Source organism: Mastigoproctus giganteus, chromosome 5 (genome assembly GCF_048544385.1).
Source record: "Mastigoproctus giganteus isolate SK-2022 chromosome 5, ASM4854438v1, whole genome shotgun sequence".
NCBI lineage: Eukaryota > Metazoa > Arthropoda > Arachnida > Uropygi > Thelyphonidae > Mastigoproctus > Mastigoproctus giganteus.
Window position 1 is genome coordinate 163240268 of NC_143579.1, and position 16215 is coordinate 163256482.

Genomic DNA, 16215 nt, shown 5'->3' on the forward strand with positions numbered 1-16215 from the left:
GCTCAAAATGCAGGTCCCACAACGAGAACAACGGGAAGAAATATATGCTGCGGAATCTTACGTCATATACAGCGCGGCGACTCAGAAATTGACGAACCTTCCCCACATGTTTCCGACCACCTGACGGTAACGGAGCTGAACGGGAAGCTTAGTGACTCATTAACTGATATCTTAGGTTGTGACGCATGCCCAGACGATTGCAAGTACAAGAAAACATATGAAGATGGAAATGATACGCTTGACTACATTGAAAGAAATAGGCTGTAGTGGGGCTCGGAATGATCAAGAAAGCAAAACAGATCAGGATTACTCTAAGCATGAGTCACAAATGCTAAAAGATTTACTCGAGGAACTCCTTCCGATCTACAAAACTCTGCAAGGAATCCAAGAGGAAAACCATGAATTGCATGAACAGAATAGAACGTTAACAGCCAAAGAGAAACTAATTGATGATAAATTAGACACAGTCCTAACTCAACTACATGCAATTAACGGAACAATCTGACTAAATATCCCAATATTCGAAAACCCACAGGCTTGCCCAGCTGCCATTTCAAAAGTTGCAAGAGAAAAACCGATGGAGAACCCGCACATTAAATCACAACGGACGACTACCCTGAAAGGTAGGGCAGAGTTGCAAGATGCTGATCTCTGCAAAGAGCAGTCACCCCCTCAAAATTTTGATAATTCAAAAAATCAATCGTGCAATAAAAGGTATGCAAACTTTTCGGTCAGGTAAAATTACACAAGACTGGATTTCCTATTCCACCTATTGTTTCTTACAGAAACTGGACATTTTCATCTTTGATGCAATTTGGGATTAAGAACTACGATACACTATTTAATAACCTTAAGGACTGTAGACTTGGCGACAATGACAATTTATTCTCACTAGATGTTACCTCGTTATATACGAATGTAGTTTGAATATACATTAGATATTATTTGGGATATATTAAATAATAACTCGATACCGATTAATTATACGAAGCTTCCTATTAAGGAAATTTTTTGCTTAATTAAACTCTTAGTGAAGCCAACTATGTTCTACATATTATATTGAGGTAAACTTCTCTTATTATTTTATAAATACATACATATATGTAAACTGTATACATACTGTTTGAGCACACAGAGGAGACAAGAAATGGGCTCTGTGCGTGACTTGCTGCAAATCTAAATACATCAGTCGACACAATAATAGGAGAGATTTTAATATGCCTCTTCCGAAACGCAGGGAGGCCAAGAAGGAGCTGGATGCTACACTAGACGCACTGCATTTAACGCAGCTACCGACACCAGTGACAAGGGGAATGCAGCAAATTGACCTGTGCACCCTAGTTCGTTAGTTCCCCTCTGGATAGATTTGAGTTTGAACTCCCATCTTATACTGAAAATTATGCGCCCCTCCCCGAATTATTCCAGTGGTTTTACACTTCCGAGAAACGAACAGACCTTGAATAAACAGGTTGGGAAAGCAATTGGAAACCACCGCACATCTGTCTGACATCATTTATTTACATCTGTGTTATGGCAGCATTTAAATCCTAAATGGTGACTTTTAATTAACAAAATTACACGCACTTTTCACCTGATGAGAATTAAGGTTTCAAAATAGGAATTGATTGTACCAATTAAAATGACTTTTAAAATTATTCTTATTCTGAGTAAAACGAATAATTTAGAAATCAACATTCTTTGCTCAAAATAAATCGTTGAAATCATATAATAATCATTTGGTGGTCCTTAAGTATTTATTTTGGTGATATTAATGACGAAAACTAAATGCATTTTTTAAAATTTTAAATTTTATTGTCAATGAGTAATTAAATACAATGCAATGAAAGAACTGTACTGTATATAATTATTCCAATTTTTCTGTGACATTTTTTAAATAATTCCTGACTTTGCTAGACAATGCACCCTGGAAGGAGTGAAGATTACTCTTCAATAAAGTTCAGCTTCCATATTTATTGCTACATTTCTCCGTGGAGATGTGCACGAATATCTTGCGGACTGGAACCTTAAGACGTTGAAACTGTTAACAAGAGGACTACAGCAACGTATCAAACAGCGCCAATGATTTGGCAATGGTTTCGTCCTAAAAAAAAAAAGAAATATTTATTGAAATCTTAAAACTCGAAAGTATTATACAGAGTACACAGAATTACTTAGCATACTGTATGACTTAAAATACTAAAAACATTCCTGCTTATTGTTGATAACACTCAATAGCAGAATTTGAACAGGTCAACATGGCATTTCAACGACGCACATATGCTGGAAGCCATGAACCAGGATAATAAAATGAATCTTCATATCATATCCTACTTCCCATCTTTTTAATGATAATATAATTGAATCTAACAATCCTTCATTGGATAGAACTTCTGTTCGTACAGACAAATTCTCCTATACAATTCTCCTTTTGAGTTGATTCGAATAGCTGCTTGTAGTTTATTTATAAAACTTCAGAATCTTAGGAGATTCCGCTGTATGTATTATGTCTGTACAAATGTACGCTTATGGGCCAAATTGCATGTTATGCGGGCTGAAAAACCCTATTCCTCTGCCTGACATCGGCTCACCTATCAGGACCGGATTTAAACTTGTGTCCCTAAGCTATAACATGTATGAGGCCCTTCTCTCTTACTGTTCACCTATAACAATATTAAAAAAAGAATTTTTTTAAGAGGGAGCGAGGACCATTGTAATGTGAGGCCCTACGCTGTAGCTTGTTTTGCTAATATGTAAATCAGGCCCTGCTGACTATGGCTCTAATTGAAGAGGTCGTTAAAAATACCTCTATTCTCCCACGGGATTCGAATACAGACCTTCCTCAAGTGGTGAAACCGCTGTACTGTCACGAAGGATGGCTGGAAGATACATGTGCATGAGCAGAATTGGTGATCTCTTGTGATTAATATTACACTCGTTTTCGCTGTTCCACTGACATAAAGCGACTGACTTGTCTTGTATTACGACGTTTGGCAGTGTGGAAATCAAAAGTTTTTTTTTTAATAAATATTCCCCCTTATTTCTTATAATGAGCGTGTGTGGATTCTTGTTTATATAAGATTTTTCCATCTTTATATCTCATTACGATTAAAATGACTCCGTTTTGCCTATGAAATAACAATACTAGTCAATATTTTGTCCACTCTATATTAACAACTAGTGAATAATAACATTCCAAGGATTTAAAGCAATCATAAAAGTTGAATATTTTTGTAGAATGTCCTGCGTAGTCAAAAATACTTCCTTTTAACATTAATATAAATTGGGTTTTGTGGTGTTTTTGACAAGTAGCAATTGAGGCACTGCATGCCAGTCTGTCATTTAAGTATATTCTATTGTTTCTGCCTCGTTTAAGGAAAGAAACACGAACTATGTGGATCTACATTTCCTTTAGAAACCGATTCATTCTGCCATCTCATGAAAGCCCTTTAAAACAACAGCTCCCAAATTGTGGTACGCGTGGTTTTTTTTTTTTTTTTTTTTTTTTTTTAAGTGGAATGCGAAATATATGAAAGTTGTTTGAGGATAATAAAGTATTCAAAACCTACGTTAGTATTTATTATGTTTATTTCTGAACTGGAAATGTGTAAATATTTCGTGGTAATTTCTTACCACTTTTTCAGCGACAGCTGTCTTCAATATCACCGTCACAAAAGATCATTTCGGCCATAAAAAAAATTTCCCGAAAGCTCTCTAGAACGGTGATATTGCAAAGACAGCTGTCATCACTGAAGAAGTAGTAAGAAAATAACACGAAACGTTTGCCTCCATTATATACACATTTCCAATTCGGAAATAAACATAATACAAACGTAAGTTCTGAGTGCTTTATTATCTTCAAAGAACACAGTTTACCAACGCATTATGCCACTCAAGAATATCTTAAATGAAACCTGTTGGGATAATCCTAAATTAATCCCAAGTTCCATTGATTATTCAGCATAATTTGACCCTCAAATTAATCAGGTCAATGAGCAAGGGTTTGTTTACGTTGTCTCACTGCAGTGGAGAATGACTTCCCGCTGGGGCGCTTAAAAGAAGGGAAAGTCGTGCTAATGCCAAATTTAACTGAATGAAACTACGTCCTTATGCAGCAGGAAGTGCTTTTATTGCCTGGCAGAGGAACACTTTAGAAACAAGGAACTTGAGAAATTATATAAAATTTACAGTAATTTTTCTAAACAAAATTTTGCAGAAGTCTTTTGCCACAATGGAAACTTCTTATTACATTATTTCTGTCTACTCTTTTGGTTATTCTACACAACACCATTTTTCTACACAATGTTATTCTATACACATAATACTTCTTTGCCTCAAGAATCGGAGACTGACATTTCAGATGCGGTGTCCGAACACATTACCAAGTTGGTAACTGAATCTATGAGCAAATCAACCAAGGAAAAAGCATCCTAAGGTTCCTTCGGACTCTGAATCTGAAGGTAAAGCCAAGATGGCTTCTAAAAGTACAAATAAACCCTCTGAGAAAAGAGGGCCAAGGAGTCTACCGATGTTTCTCCTGAATCGACGAAGTTGGCTAGTGAGCATTCGACCAAATCTATGGGCAAAAAATGCCCTAAAATAGTTATTTCTTAGTGTGACAAGCAGTCTGCACCTGAGGAAAAAGTTATTAACTCTTCGCCAGACACCAGTGATTCCAGTCAGGAAAAGCAAGCAACCTGATAAGACTATGGGCAGTAATCAAGATACAGCTGGTACAGTGCAGAACCCCTCCTTTAGGGAGGAGGGCCTGGACCTAAATGAGTTCCTTGATGCTAATACAGTATATACCACGGTGACAAAAATTAAGGGAGTTTTGGGGGAGTTTCTTGCTGCTTATTTCAGCAAAATAACAAAAAATGCCTCAAACTATATTCAGTGTCTATGGTCTGACCTAGAATCAGTTACAACAGCGCTTACAACTGAAAATGAAAGACTGAAAGTAGGTTATCGAAGAAATATCTTCTGTCTTGCAAAAATCTTACAACAATAATTATAAGAATTAAAATTCCGGTCTGATTTATAAACCTAATAAGAGGTTTTTGCACAAGATCTAACATTTTTATAGTTTTTTCCCATCGGCAGTCCACACCTGTGTTGCGTATTCCAAAATTGGTCGAACAAATGATACATAGGCCAATTTTGGAATGTAAGAGTTCCAAGTATTCTAGATGCTCTAGAAGTTATTTTTATAATGTGAGAGGTGTAAGAACCGTTGTTAGTTCTTAATACCTAAATCAAAAAATTCGTGTACTCTTTTAATGAGGAAGAATCCCAAGTTGTAATTAACATAAGGAACCTAATCGTTTGTGGCGTTCAGCTATAGTTATAACATGGCATTTTTCCATATTCACGGATAGACCTTGCACTTTAATCCAATCAAAAATCATCCGAAACACATTATCATTTTACGTTAATAGTTTTACGAACGGGAAAAAAATAGAAAAAGACAGTATAAAGATAAAAAAAAAAGTCATTAAAAATACTGAACTTACTGGGTGTGTAAGGCCCAATCTTATAGAAAGAGTTCTGGTATAAGCGAGAGTTAGTAAAAATGAGTGTTAATACCATAGGCTTGTAGAGAAGAAGAGAAATCGAAACCAAAAATAAAAGTGGGTGTTACCTGGAGTCGTAAGTCAAGCAGAGAAGAGATGTACACAGCCAAGATGCAAAAGGGAAAACAATGAAAAGTCACCGAGTTATATAGATTTAGAGATACAGATAGTGATGACCTCTATCGTAGAAAAAAAAAACATGTGGGAAAGATGGCCTAAAAACATGAAACGCCAGACATAAGGCCGCAGGAATACAAATATGTAAAGGAACATGTGAAAGAGAAAATAAAACAAGGATAATTCCAATCTACAGCATAAGAAAATCTAGGAGATGGAATTCTGGTGAAATTTCAGATGATCAGAGAACAGCGTCTATAGATCACGGCTTCAAACTTCCAAGTTAACAAGCCGCTGTAGACTGTTTGGCTACATCTGAGGTTGATTGAAGGTTGAGTGAATCCATTGAAGAGCGTGACAAAAAATCCGGCAGGCAAAAAACTTTGATGGCAACAGAATGGCAAAATTGAAAACCAAGAAGAAGAATTTTCGTATCCATTGATAAAATTTTTTCACCAAATAAAAGGCCTGGTTAAATGATGCAGGTTTCGTAAAGAAAAACAAAACCATTCACAACACAAGGCTACCAAATAGACAGTAGATCTGAGACCATGTCAGAGAAGCAAAGTGTCAAACCTTGTGGTTATTATCGGGGAAGATACTTAACTTAATAAGTCCAGGAATGAAAAGCCAAATGCACAGGATTCCGAATGGTAGAAAGGAAGAATTCAGACTAAACGTGTGAAAAACTTAGAGAGTAAAGCAACAGGAGTCTCATTCCGAAAAAGGACCTTAAACGGAAGTCATGAACAGTGATTACTAACTGAGTAGTGGAAATCCCACCAAATAATATACAACTGTACAATACCTGTAACACGGACAGGTGCCAAGTAAATCGAAATTGAATTTATTTTTAATTATAGAAGAAATTATACTGAAACAGTATTTGATGAAAAATGGAGGTATATTATTATTTAAAAGCTTGTTATAAAAAACTTGTATTGCTTTGCTGAAAAGGATATGGTTGCTGCATATGTTGGCTAATCTGATAGCTTGAATACATAGTATTTTTGTGAATTTTATTGGAAATATTAGATTGCCAATTTGGCGGGCTAATGACATCAAAGTTAAAATAGTTTCTTTTGTCATATATGTTAATAAGATGAGGAACTGCATCATTGCAGAGTGTAACATTCAGATCAGTACATTTTCTTTATTCAGTTTAAGTTCAGAAGGATAAATGTCTGCAGCTAAGCGTTCAAAGTCGGAATTTAAAACTAAGATGTCATCCACATACCAGAAAACTAAAAGTTTATGATTCGGATTGCTAGAAAAAAAAATAATTTACTCTCTTTACTCTCCAAGTTTTTCTAAGTTTAGTCTGAATTCTTCCTTTCTACCATTTGGAATCCTATACATTTGGCTTTTTATTCCTCAACTTATTAAGTCAAGTATCTTCCCTGATAATAACCATTAGGTTTGGCACTTTGCTTCTCTGACACCTGTCTCAGATCTACTGTATATTTGGTTTTGTTTTCCTTTACGAAACCTGCATCATTTTAACCAAGCCTTTTATTTGGTGAAAAAATTTTATCAATGGATGCGAAAATTCTTCTTCATGGTTTTCAATTTTGCAATTCTGTTGCCATAAAAGTTTTTTGCCTGCCGGATTTTTTGTCACGCTCTTCAATGGATTCACTCAACCTTCAATCAACCTCAGATGTAGCCAAACAGTGCCCAACTCTGTCTACAGCGGCTTGTTAACTTGGACGTTTGGAGTTGGTTTTATTTAAACTATACAAAAAATTATATTTAAAGGTTTTAAGTATATTAATAGTAAAAACAGATGATGTCAGAACTTATAAGGAAGCGTATAGAAACCTAAGGAAAAACTATCAGAAGGCAATAGCCAACTCCAAAGAAACATGTTGGCAAAATTTCGTTACGGAAATTGGAAACACGGACCCGTGTGGTTTGGTTTGCCGGATCTCAAGGAACAAAATGGTTTGCGGGAATATTTATAACACAATTATAGTAAATGGACAAGAGACTAGATGTCTACGGTGGAGTCCATAATCAACAACCTATTCCCCAAAGATATATGGGATCTAGATTCACCTGAACAAATGCAAATACGTCAAGAAAATTAAACTTGTGTAGGACCATTGGGCATCGAATCCTTTACACTCGGATTTCTGGACTTGGCTTCCTCAGTGGCAAAACGCAATGGTAAGAAATGTCCAGGTATTGACCTGATTGAGAACATACTCATAGTTAAATGTTTTGAAGTTTTTCCACAATTTTTTTAAAAACTTTTGATGAATAAGTGTTTACTCGAGGCGATATTCCCATGTCAAAGTGCAAAGTGGGTTAGTTTTCTAACACCAGAGGTTTTCCCCATCTCCGCGTTGTGTACTCTGTTTGTGTAGCCCAGAACTCTGTGCAGGCCAGAGATTTAAAAAGTGTATGGTGAGTGGAAGGATGTGTAGTGTTGTTCTTTTGGCCATTTAGCTGTTGGGTCCCACCGTTACCGCACTTGGTCCCGGGGAGGCAGGTCAGGTGCCCAGTAGATTTTATTTGGTACTCTGGCAGGCCCTGCCACCTAGTTTCCGAAGATTTCAGTCGCAAGGGCCATATGAGAGAGAAAAAAAAAAAGAATCCCACGTCAATGGAAATAGTTCTCTTAAAAATACTGCATAACCCCGGGAAATCCTCATCAGACTCTCGGGCCTACAGACCTATTTCGCTTTTAGCCAACCTGGGGAAGTTGTGTGAACGAATGCTAGCCCACAGAATCCAGAAAATGTTAGAAGAAAATCAGTTATCTTCAGAAGCACAATAAGGTTTCAAGAAAGGGCAGTCGATTGAATACACTATAAATCTTCTGACCAACTATGTCTCCAACTCATCTGCTAAATATGTACTTGCTGTGTTTATGGACTGAGGGCACTTTTGACACTTTATGGTGGGAAAGCGCCCCCAGGTCCATGAGATCCGCAAACTGCGATGCATCTACGGTGTGTTGCGATACTACATACTATGAAGTACTTTAGTGACAGATATATAAAGTTTGTGGCTAAACATCTTACTTACCAGGCTCAGGTTTCCAGAGGTTAGCCCCAAGGGTCAGTGTTTGGGCCTCTCCTCTAGAACGCTGTGCTAGATCAATGGTTAACGTGGGTACACGATAGTGTCAACAAGATAGCAGTAGTCAACAGGAGAATAACCGAAGAGAAAATACAGCCTATATTGGATGATTTGATGGCATGGGCTACAGTTAACAAATTGAGAATATCCCCCAAAAAACCACTTTCATGACCTTCAAGAACCATTTTAACTATAACAGACCACCCAGAATCCGACTAAATAATACCCAAATCCTCTGTATCCCAAACTAAACTAAGTTTTATGCCACATGTGATGAAACTCAGGGACAAAATCCGTAATTTCACAGCATCTGTCATTAGGATCTCCAAAAAAGACTGGGATTATCAAAGAAAACATTGACCCTTTACTACAAAACCATATTCTTGTCTATAATATGTGTTCGATATCAAAAAGTATAGAGTGAAACAGAAACATATCCCCACACAAAGATCGGTTCTTCTGGCAATCAATAATATGCCTAGGACAGTTTCAAACAACGCACTCCAAATACTTGGCGGTGTGATCCCTGTAACTTATACATTGCTTTCGGGGTTTGACTTACTACCTGAAAAAAAAAAGGACAGTCTAAAACATTGCTTGGAATTACAACTGCTCGAGCCAGTGACTTCAAAATTGAGAAGAAAATGATTTGGAAGGAACTTATTGGTGTCTGGCAAAAATGATGAGACGAGAGTGGCTTTGCGTAACAAGAAAGTGCATCACGCAAGCGGAATTCTCAACAACCCCTGGAGTTATTTCATGGTTTAGGCCTTCTGTGACAACTGATTACCTACTAACAGGGCATGGGTCCCATCGGGCTAAGTTACTTCAGCGTGGTCTAGAGCCTGACCTGTACTGAACATGTGGAGAAAATGAAACTTAGATTCACGTCTTTCTGAACTGTCCATTGTACTCTCAACATGGAGAAAATTTAATGACTGTGGTTCCAAACTTATTGGAGAACAATGTAAATATTCTAGTTGAAGACCGAGATAATTTTACTGCATTGCAAACCTACTCAAGAAATGTTTTTGCAATGAGAACTGAGCTGAGGACTTCAGTTTCTCCTGGAAATTGACTTCATAACAAATTGACTTCATAACTGGAAATTGACTTCAAAGCCATAAACAATTCCATTATTTCTGTCCACAATACATTGTTGCAGTAAGAAAATTATTCACAAACCTAAAATATTTCTTAAGAGATGGAACGCAATTCACAGGGCATTGCAAAACTATGTTAATATTATGGACAGGATAACTAGGAGTTTTGGGCTGGAACTGTGTAAGCAGCCTCGTAGTGGATACTTGTGATATCACATAAATGAAGTTATTTTTCACTTGATACTGTTTAAATAAATAGAAAAGAATAAGTTTGTACCTTCATTTATGGTGGACAATGTTCATGAAATAACATGGAAATTACACAGACCCCTTCAGATCCAAGATCGCACAAAAAAAAAAAAAAATTGAACATTGGAAAATATATCGAAACTATTCTAGTGCCAGAAGAGGACTATACGAACTCATCGTGGTGCCCAGTGACTGGATTATCTAATGGTCATGATAACCAGAAATTTAGATTAGGACGAAACAAGATATATAGATATCAACAATGATAACATAGGATTAATTATACCAGAAACAGAAGGTTTATGTGAAGATTTAAGTGAAGGAGGTATCAGCGGCAATCTTATTGTGATTGTCAGATGCCTTGAAAATTCTAATGGACAAACTAGCCATGTGTTTGTGGATGTTAAAAGAATGTGGATGTGGTCTCCTTGCGACATTATATCCTTTAAGAGTATTTATGTATTTAAACTTAGTTGATTGTAGTTAATTTAATTATGTACAGTTTTCTGGTTCCCAGAAACTGAGCTTTGTACATATAATAATTTCTTTTGAGTGGTACTGAGTTTAATTGCGGATTCCACTGGTAAAATTTCTTTTTCTTTTTTTGCTTGCTCCCCGGGCTGGGCCACCTGGGGATGGGATTGTTGGCACTCACCGGTATTGCACTACCTCCGATGGGTACGGGACTTGCGCATTTCGGCATGGACAGAGATAATAGACCTTGATCCGGCTCCTCTTGTTTAGGGACCAGGTAGCAGCTGCCCTTGTATTGGCTGCTCCCTAGTGGCGAAGTGGCCTGACACTAATAGTACACACTAACACTTTTCAGGCCAGTTTCGTAGAAGTACCCTATAACAGATGAACTAAGTGGAGATGGGCTTTTGTCTAGGAGCCACCCTTTATACCAGGACACACGCACACAATGCACCAGGATGTCACTTGTAACATGAAATTATATATACTATATATATATATATAAAATGAGAATGAAAATGTACACTGAAGGACAGAATTCACGGGATACCTGGTTCCTGGGCAATGCAACGCTGTCACCCCTATCACTAATGGACGAACCCACCGGTCGGCAGGCATATAGGAACACTGCATTCACGTAGACAGCAATTCGATATCAATATGGATAAATGTCGCGAGTTAACAGACTTTGAAAGAGGGGTGATAGTGGGTGCCTGTTAGTATCAAGAGTGTACCGGGAATATGCAATTTCCGGAATAACGTCTCATCATGGACAACGCTGTGGGCAGAGAAATGTGGTCGATAACGTGGCCATCGACGTCAGTCTCGCATTGTTTCAGCCAACCGGAGATAAGGTATGTTCGTGTCAGACGGCGCCTGGGATTTCTCCCATCTCCGCCTATGTTCTCTGTATCGAGGGCCGTACACTGTCAAGCCAGAGACTTGAAAGTGTGTGGGCCATGTCTGTGCAGTGTGATCTGTTGTGCCCATTGTTTGTCCGGCTTATTGGCCGCCAGGCCCCTGGTGGGGCCCGACTTTGCCCATACCTTGCCACGTGGAGGCTAACCGGGTGTCCAGAATCATGACGAGTTGCTCCGGCAGGTCCTGCCAACTAGTTTCCTGGGATTTCAGTGGCTAGGACCTAAGAAAAAAAAAAAAAATAAATAAATAAATAAAATAAATAAATAAAATAAATAAATAAAAAAAAAAAATAAATAAAAATAAAATAAAATAAAATAAAATAAAATAGTAATAAAATAAAAAAAAAAAATATATATATATATATATATATATATATATACGCGTTTGACGTTAATTCTTAAGGAGATTGCTGTTAGGAAATCGCTGGTTGGGGTTTAACGCTAGAAAGATGTGTTAAAAGGCCTAATAGGTCGGGCAGAATTTTGTTGTTATTAAATTTAGACGTGTGGGCTATACGTTAGATGAAAGATAAAAGTGGGAGGGAGGGGAGGCTGAAGACTAGGGGGGTAGAAGTAGAAGTAAGGGGTCGATAGAGGAGATGACCCCTGCTAGACAGTATGGCATGCTCATGCCACACCAGAGAGGAGTTTGGATGGCGGGTGGGGGAGACGAAGAAGAGTTATCTCCCCCTGCCATGGATAAGGTATACAGTTAGAGTGGGGGAAGAGACTGAAGACTGGGGGGGAAAGGCAGAAGCATGGGGACGATAGAGAAGGCGACCTCAGGTGGTCAGTGAAGCAGGCGCATGCCTCACCAGGTGAAGAGATGGGTTGGCAGGGGAGGGAGGAAACAGAGCATGTCTCCTCTCCCTCCTGCCGGGGATAGGGAATTTAAGATGAATAGGGTAAGGGTACCCCATTCAGCTCGCCATATAGCATTTGGCAGCGGAGCTGCTAGTGGTTCTAGTCCGTTTCCAGGAGCGATCGGACCGAAGCGTGATCGTTCATGGGGTGGTTCCCGTTCGTACTGCAGTCTTTACCGTCAAAAGGTCCGGGTTTGCTTGTCGGCATTTGTGGGGTCTTTCTTGTGACATTTCCCATCCATGTGGTGTTTGCGTCAATGTTGTTTATAGAGTCATTTCTCATTTATTCAACTTTAGGTCCACTTCAGGGTTTAGTGCCTTGATTATCGGAGGCCATTGGGTTCAGACGTCTTCCACGGGATGATTTCCTTCGAGGTTTGTTCATTTCCTTATTGTGTCAGTGGTTGATTGCTGTTCGCTGCGATAAGAGCTCTCCGTCTTGTGAACAGGGCCAGTGCATAGCTGGAGAAAGCCTGATCTTGGACACCACATCTTGGACACCAGGGAAGGTGTCCAAGATGTGGTGCTCCTGGCCGTATGATAGATACTGTATTTTGGTGATGAATGCACTGCGGAGGTCGTCATACAGCTGGCAATCATGCATGAGGTGCTGCCAGCTCTCCAGCCCCCCCCCGCAGGTGCAGGTGGGATCTTCTTGTATTCCGAGTAGGGATAGCTTTGCATTCAGAGCTCCATGTCCTATCAGTAGGCATGTGACTTGTAGGCCCGGGGAAAACCAGGGTGGGAAGTTCGGAAAAACCCGGCCAATGCTGGGCAGAAACTTTCTGGTGATTTCGCCTTTTTGCGAGGTGGCCCATCTATCCTGCCACACCTGCAGCAGGTGAGCATGCAGCTTTTTCTTTTCCATAGTCTTGCTATTGATGATGTCGGTGGTGAATCCCAAACATGTTTGTGGGATACAATTGTCCAGGTGGTGCGTGAGGCCCGTCGAATGATCTCTAAGTCCAGTGGAAGGACACCAGCAAGGACTTGCAGGGCATGCGTGCTCACTGTGCTGCAAGCTCGAGTAATGGTCAGAAGGATTGATCGGTGAATCAAGTCAATGATTCGTTTATTGACAACAGTTGTGGCTTTTTGATACCAAGCGCTAGATGCATACGTGACTATTGGGGTGAAGATGGTTTTATAGAAAAGACGTTGCACCCGTCTGTCCAAGCCCCAGTCTCTGCGAGTGACTCTGGCAACCAATGCAGTGTATCGTCTGACTTTTGTACGCAAATATTTCAGGTGGTCATGAAATGATAGATTCGCATCTAGAATCATGCCTAGGTACTTTAGCTGCTTTGAGAATTTAATTGTTTTCTGGTCGATCTTGATTTGTGGAGGCCGCCTAAGGTTGAGGCACCCTTGAGCAGAATGGAGTTTGTCTTTGCAGGGGATAGTCTAAGTTGATTTTTCTTTGCCCATTCCTGAAGGGTGGACAGAGCCCGGTTTGCCAGTGTCTCCAGTTGTGTCCTTGAGTCCGCTGTCACTGTCAGTAAGAGGTCATCAGCAAAGGCCTGCGATTTTACCTCGTCAAGGTCTATAGCTAGGAAGGAGTCCATTACTATGTTCCACATTAGTGGTCCAAGGACCGAACCCTGTGGACAGCCGCGAAATGTATTCTTGGAGAGGGTCCCATAGGGAGCAACAATCCTGATGGATCTGTTTTTGCTACCTCACAAACAGATCCTGTTGGATCTGTTTGTGAGGTAGCTCTTGATGACCCTGTAGAGGTTGCCTGGGTTTGATTTTTTTTTTTTTTTTTTTTTTTGTTTGATTTGGTAGTTGTTGGCGCATCGGCTTCTATGGCCATATTGCACCTCCCAAGGTTTTTGCAGTACTTTGATCCAAGCCCGAGGCGGGAATCGAACCCGCGACCTTGGGTTGCCGGGCAGGTACTTTACCCACTCGGCCAGCCCGGTCGGCAAGAGGTTGCCTGGGATCCCAGCAACCCGAAGCCTTGCCAAGATGCTTGGCCACCAAAGTGCATCGAAGGCCCCAGCAAAGTCCACGGCAATCACGAGGAAATACTTCTTGGTGCATCTTGTTACTTGTTCTTGTAGGTGTATTAAAGCATCCACGGCTGAGCGACCCCGCCTGAAGCCAAACTGGTTGGGTGAGGCCAGGCCAGCCCTGTCATAATATTGCTCTATTCGTCTATAGAGAAGGCGTTCAAGTAGTTTACTTGCAACTGTGAGAAGTGCGATCGGTCTGTACGATTCTGGGAGGTGTGGTGGTTTGGTCGGATTTTTCAGGATTAGTTTGACGTTTGCTTTCTTCCACGAAGTCGGGAAGTTGCCACAGTGAAGACAGAGGTTGAAGAGGTTGAGCAACAGGTTCGGGGAACACTCTACTGTCTTTTTGATGATTTCGGGCTCCAAGAGGTCTGGTCCAGGGCATTTATTTCCCCTAATGAGGGTGGCAGCACTCTTGAGCTCCTCCACGGTGAAGTGAGGTTCTGTCGTTGCTGTTTGATAGCTTTCATTTTCTAAGCAGAGTTGGATCTGCTCTGTTGTTTCCGGTTGTATAGCCGGGTGGAAGACTGTGTCCAGGATATTGGAAATGGTCTGCTCCCAGGTTGTGGACATGACTCCTTGGGTCAATGTGGTGGCGGCAATAACTTCCCCTCGGGGGAGTTTATTCATGGTCAGTTTGTAGACGATTCCCCAGGGGTTCTCGTTTCCCATAGTGGAGACCATGCGCTCCCAAGATTGCTGTTTACAGCTTCTGATTTGGGCTGTGTAAACCGGAGAGTGAACGTCGCACAAATCACCACTGAATTCAACGAGAGAAGTTCCAGAAACGTCTCCACCAGGAACACCAGGCGATCATTAGCCGCAATAGGTTATGGGAGCTGCCGATCTACCAAAGTCCCATTGCTAACACCACGACACAGGACTCTACGCTTCAACTAGGCGAAAGAACATCGGTACTGGTCCTTGGATGACTGGTGCGATGAGTCTCGTTTCCAGTTATTTCGAGTGGGCGGGAGACTGTGTATCTGGCGGTAACTGCACGAAGCTATGCGCCTGTCATGTCAACAAGGAACTTTCAGGCAAGCGGATGATCGGTAATGGTCTGGGGCGTGTTCAACAGGCACACATTGGGACCTCTGGTACGTCTAGACGAATCTCTGAATGGTCCAGGTTACGTTTCCATCCTTGTAGGCCATCTGCATCCCTTCATGGTCATCGTGCACCCACAGGGCAATGGACTCTTACAGCAGAACAACGCGTCTCCCCATACAGCTGTAGTGACTAGAACATGGTTCACAGAGCATTCCGCAGATTTTACCACCATGGAATGGCCTCCCCGTTCACTGGACATGAACCCTGTGGGGCATCTTTGGAATGCTGTTGGAAGGTCCGTTTGAGTTTTCGATCCTCCACCCAGGAATGCGACGGAATTATGGACAGCGGTACAGCAGGCATGGATGGAAATACCCATGGAATACTTTTGGGAACTAATGGACACAATGCCTTGCCGTGTGACTGTTCTTATCCAGGCGAAAGGTGGGCCTACCCTTTATTAGGTAGGTAGGTATCCAATGATTTCTGTCCACTCAGTGTATATGTAATTCTATATATAAATCTTCTATAAGTTTTGCATATAAATGAATGTAGATAACATTGTGTATAAGTAAATGGAATGGAATGTGTAACGCAGGATATCAAACACCATTATATTTTATTTTATTTCAATTATCAAAGTTGGTGCTTGTACCCTTTAAAAGGTATTAAACAGAAGGCAATGAACTTTTCTGTGATATAATACGGTTCCTGTCGCTAATGGAGATAATAAACCATCGACACGTTTCAAACGGCTATTC

General features: G+C 40.3%; 1 protein-coding gene across 1 annotated transcript in view; it reads right to left on the reverse strand.

Moving 5' to 3' along the window:
* Nucleotides 1-1866: 1866 nt before the first annotated feature.
* Nucleotides 1867-16215, reverse strand: part of LOC150085806 (A-type potassium channel modulatory protein KCNIP2) — a 37735-nt gene continuing 23386 nt past the window's right edge. Inside the window, exon 6 of the mRNA XM_090373494.1 lies at nucleotides 1867-2101. Coding sequence (XP_090229620.1) covers nucleotides 2054-2101 — 48 coding nt within the window. The 3' untranslated portion in view covers nucleotides 1867-2053. The remainder of the gene's footprint in view (nucleotides 2102-16215) is intronic.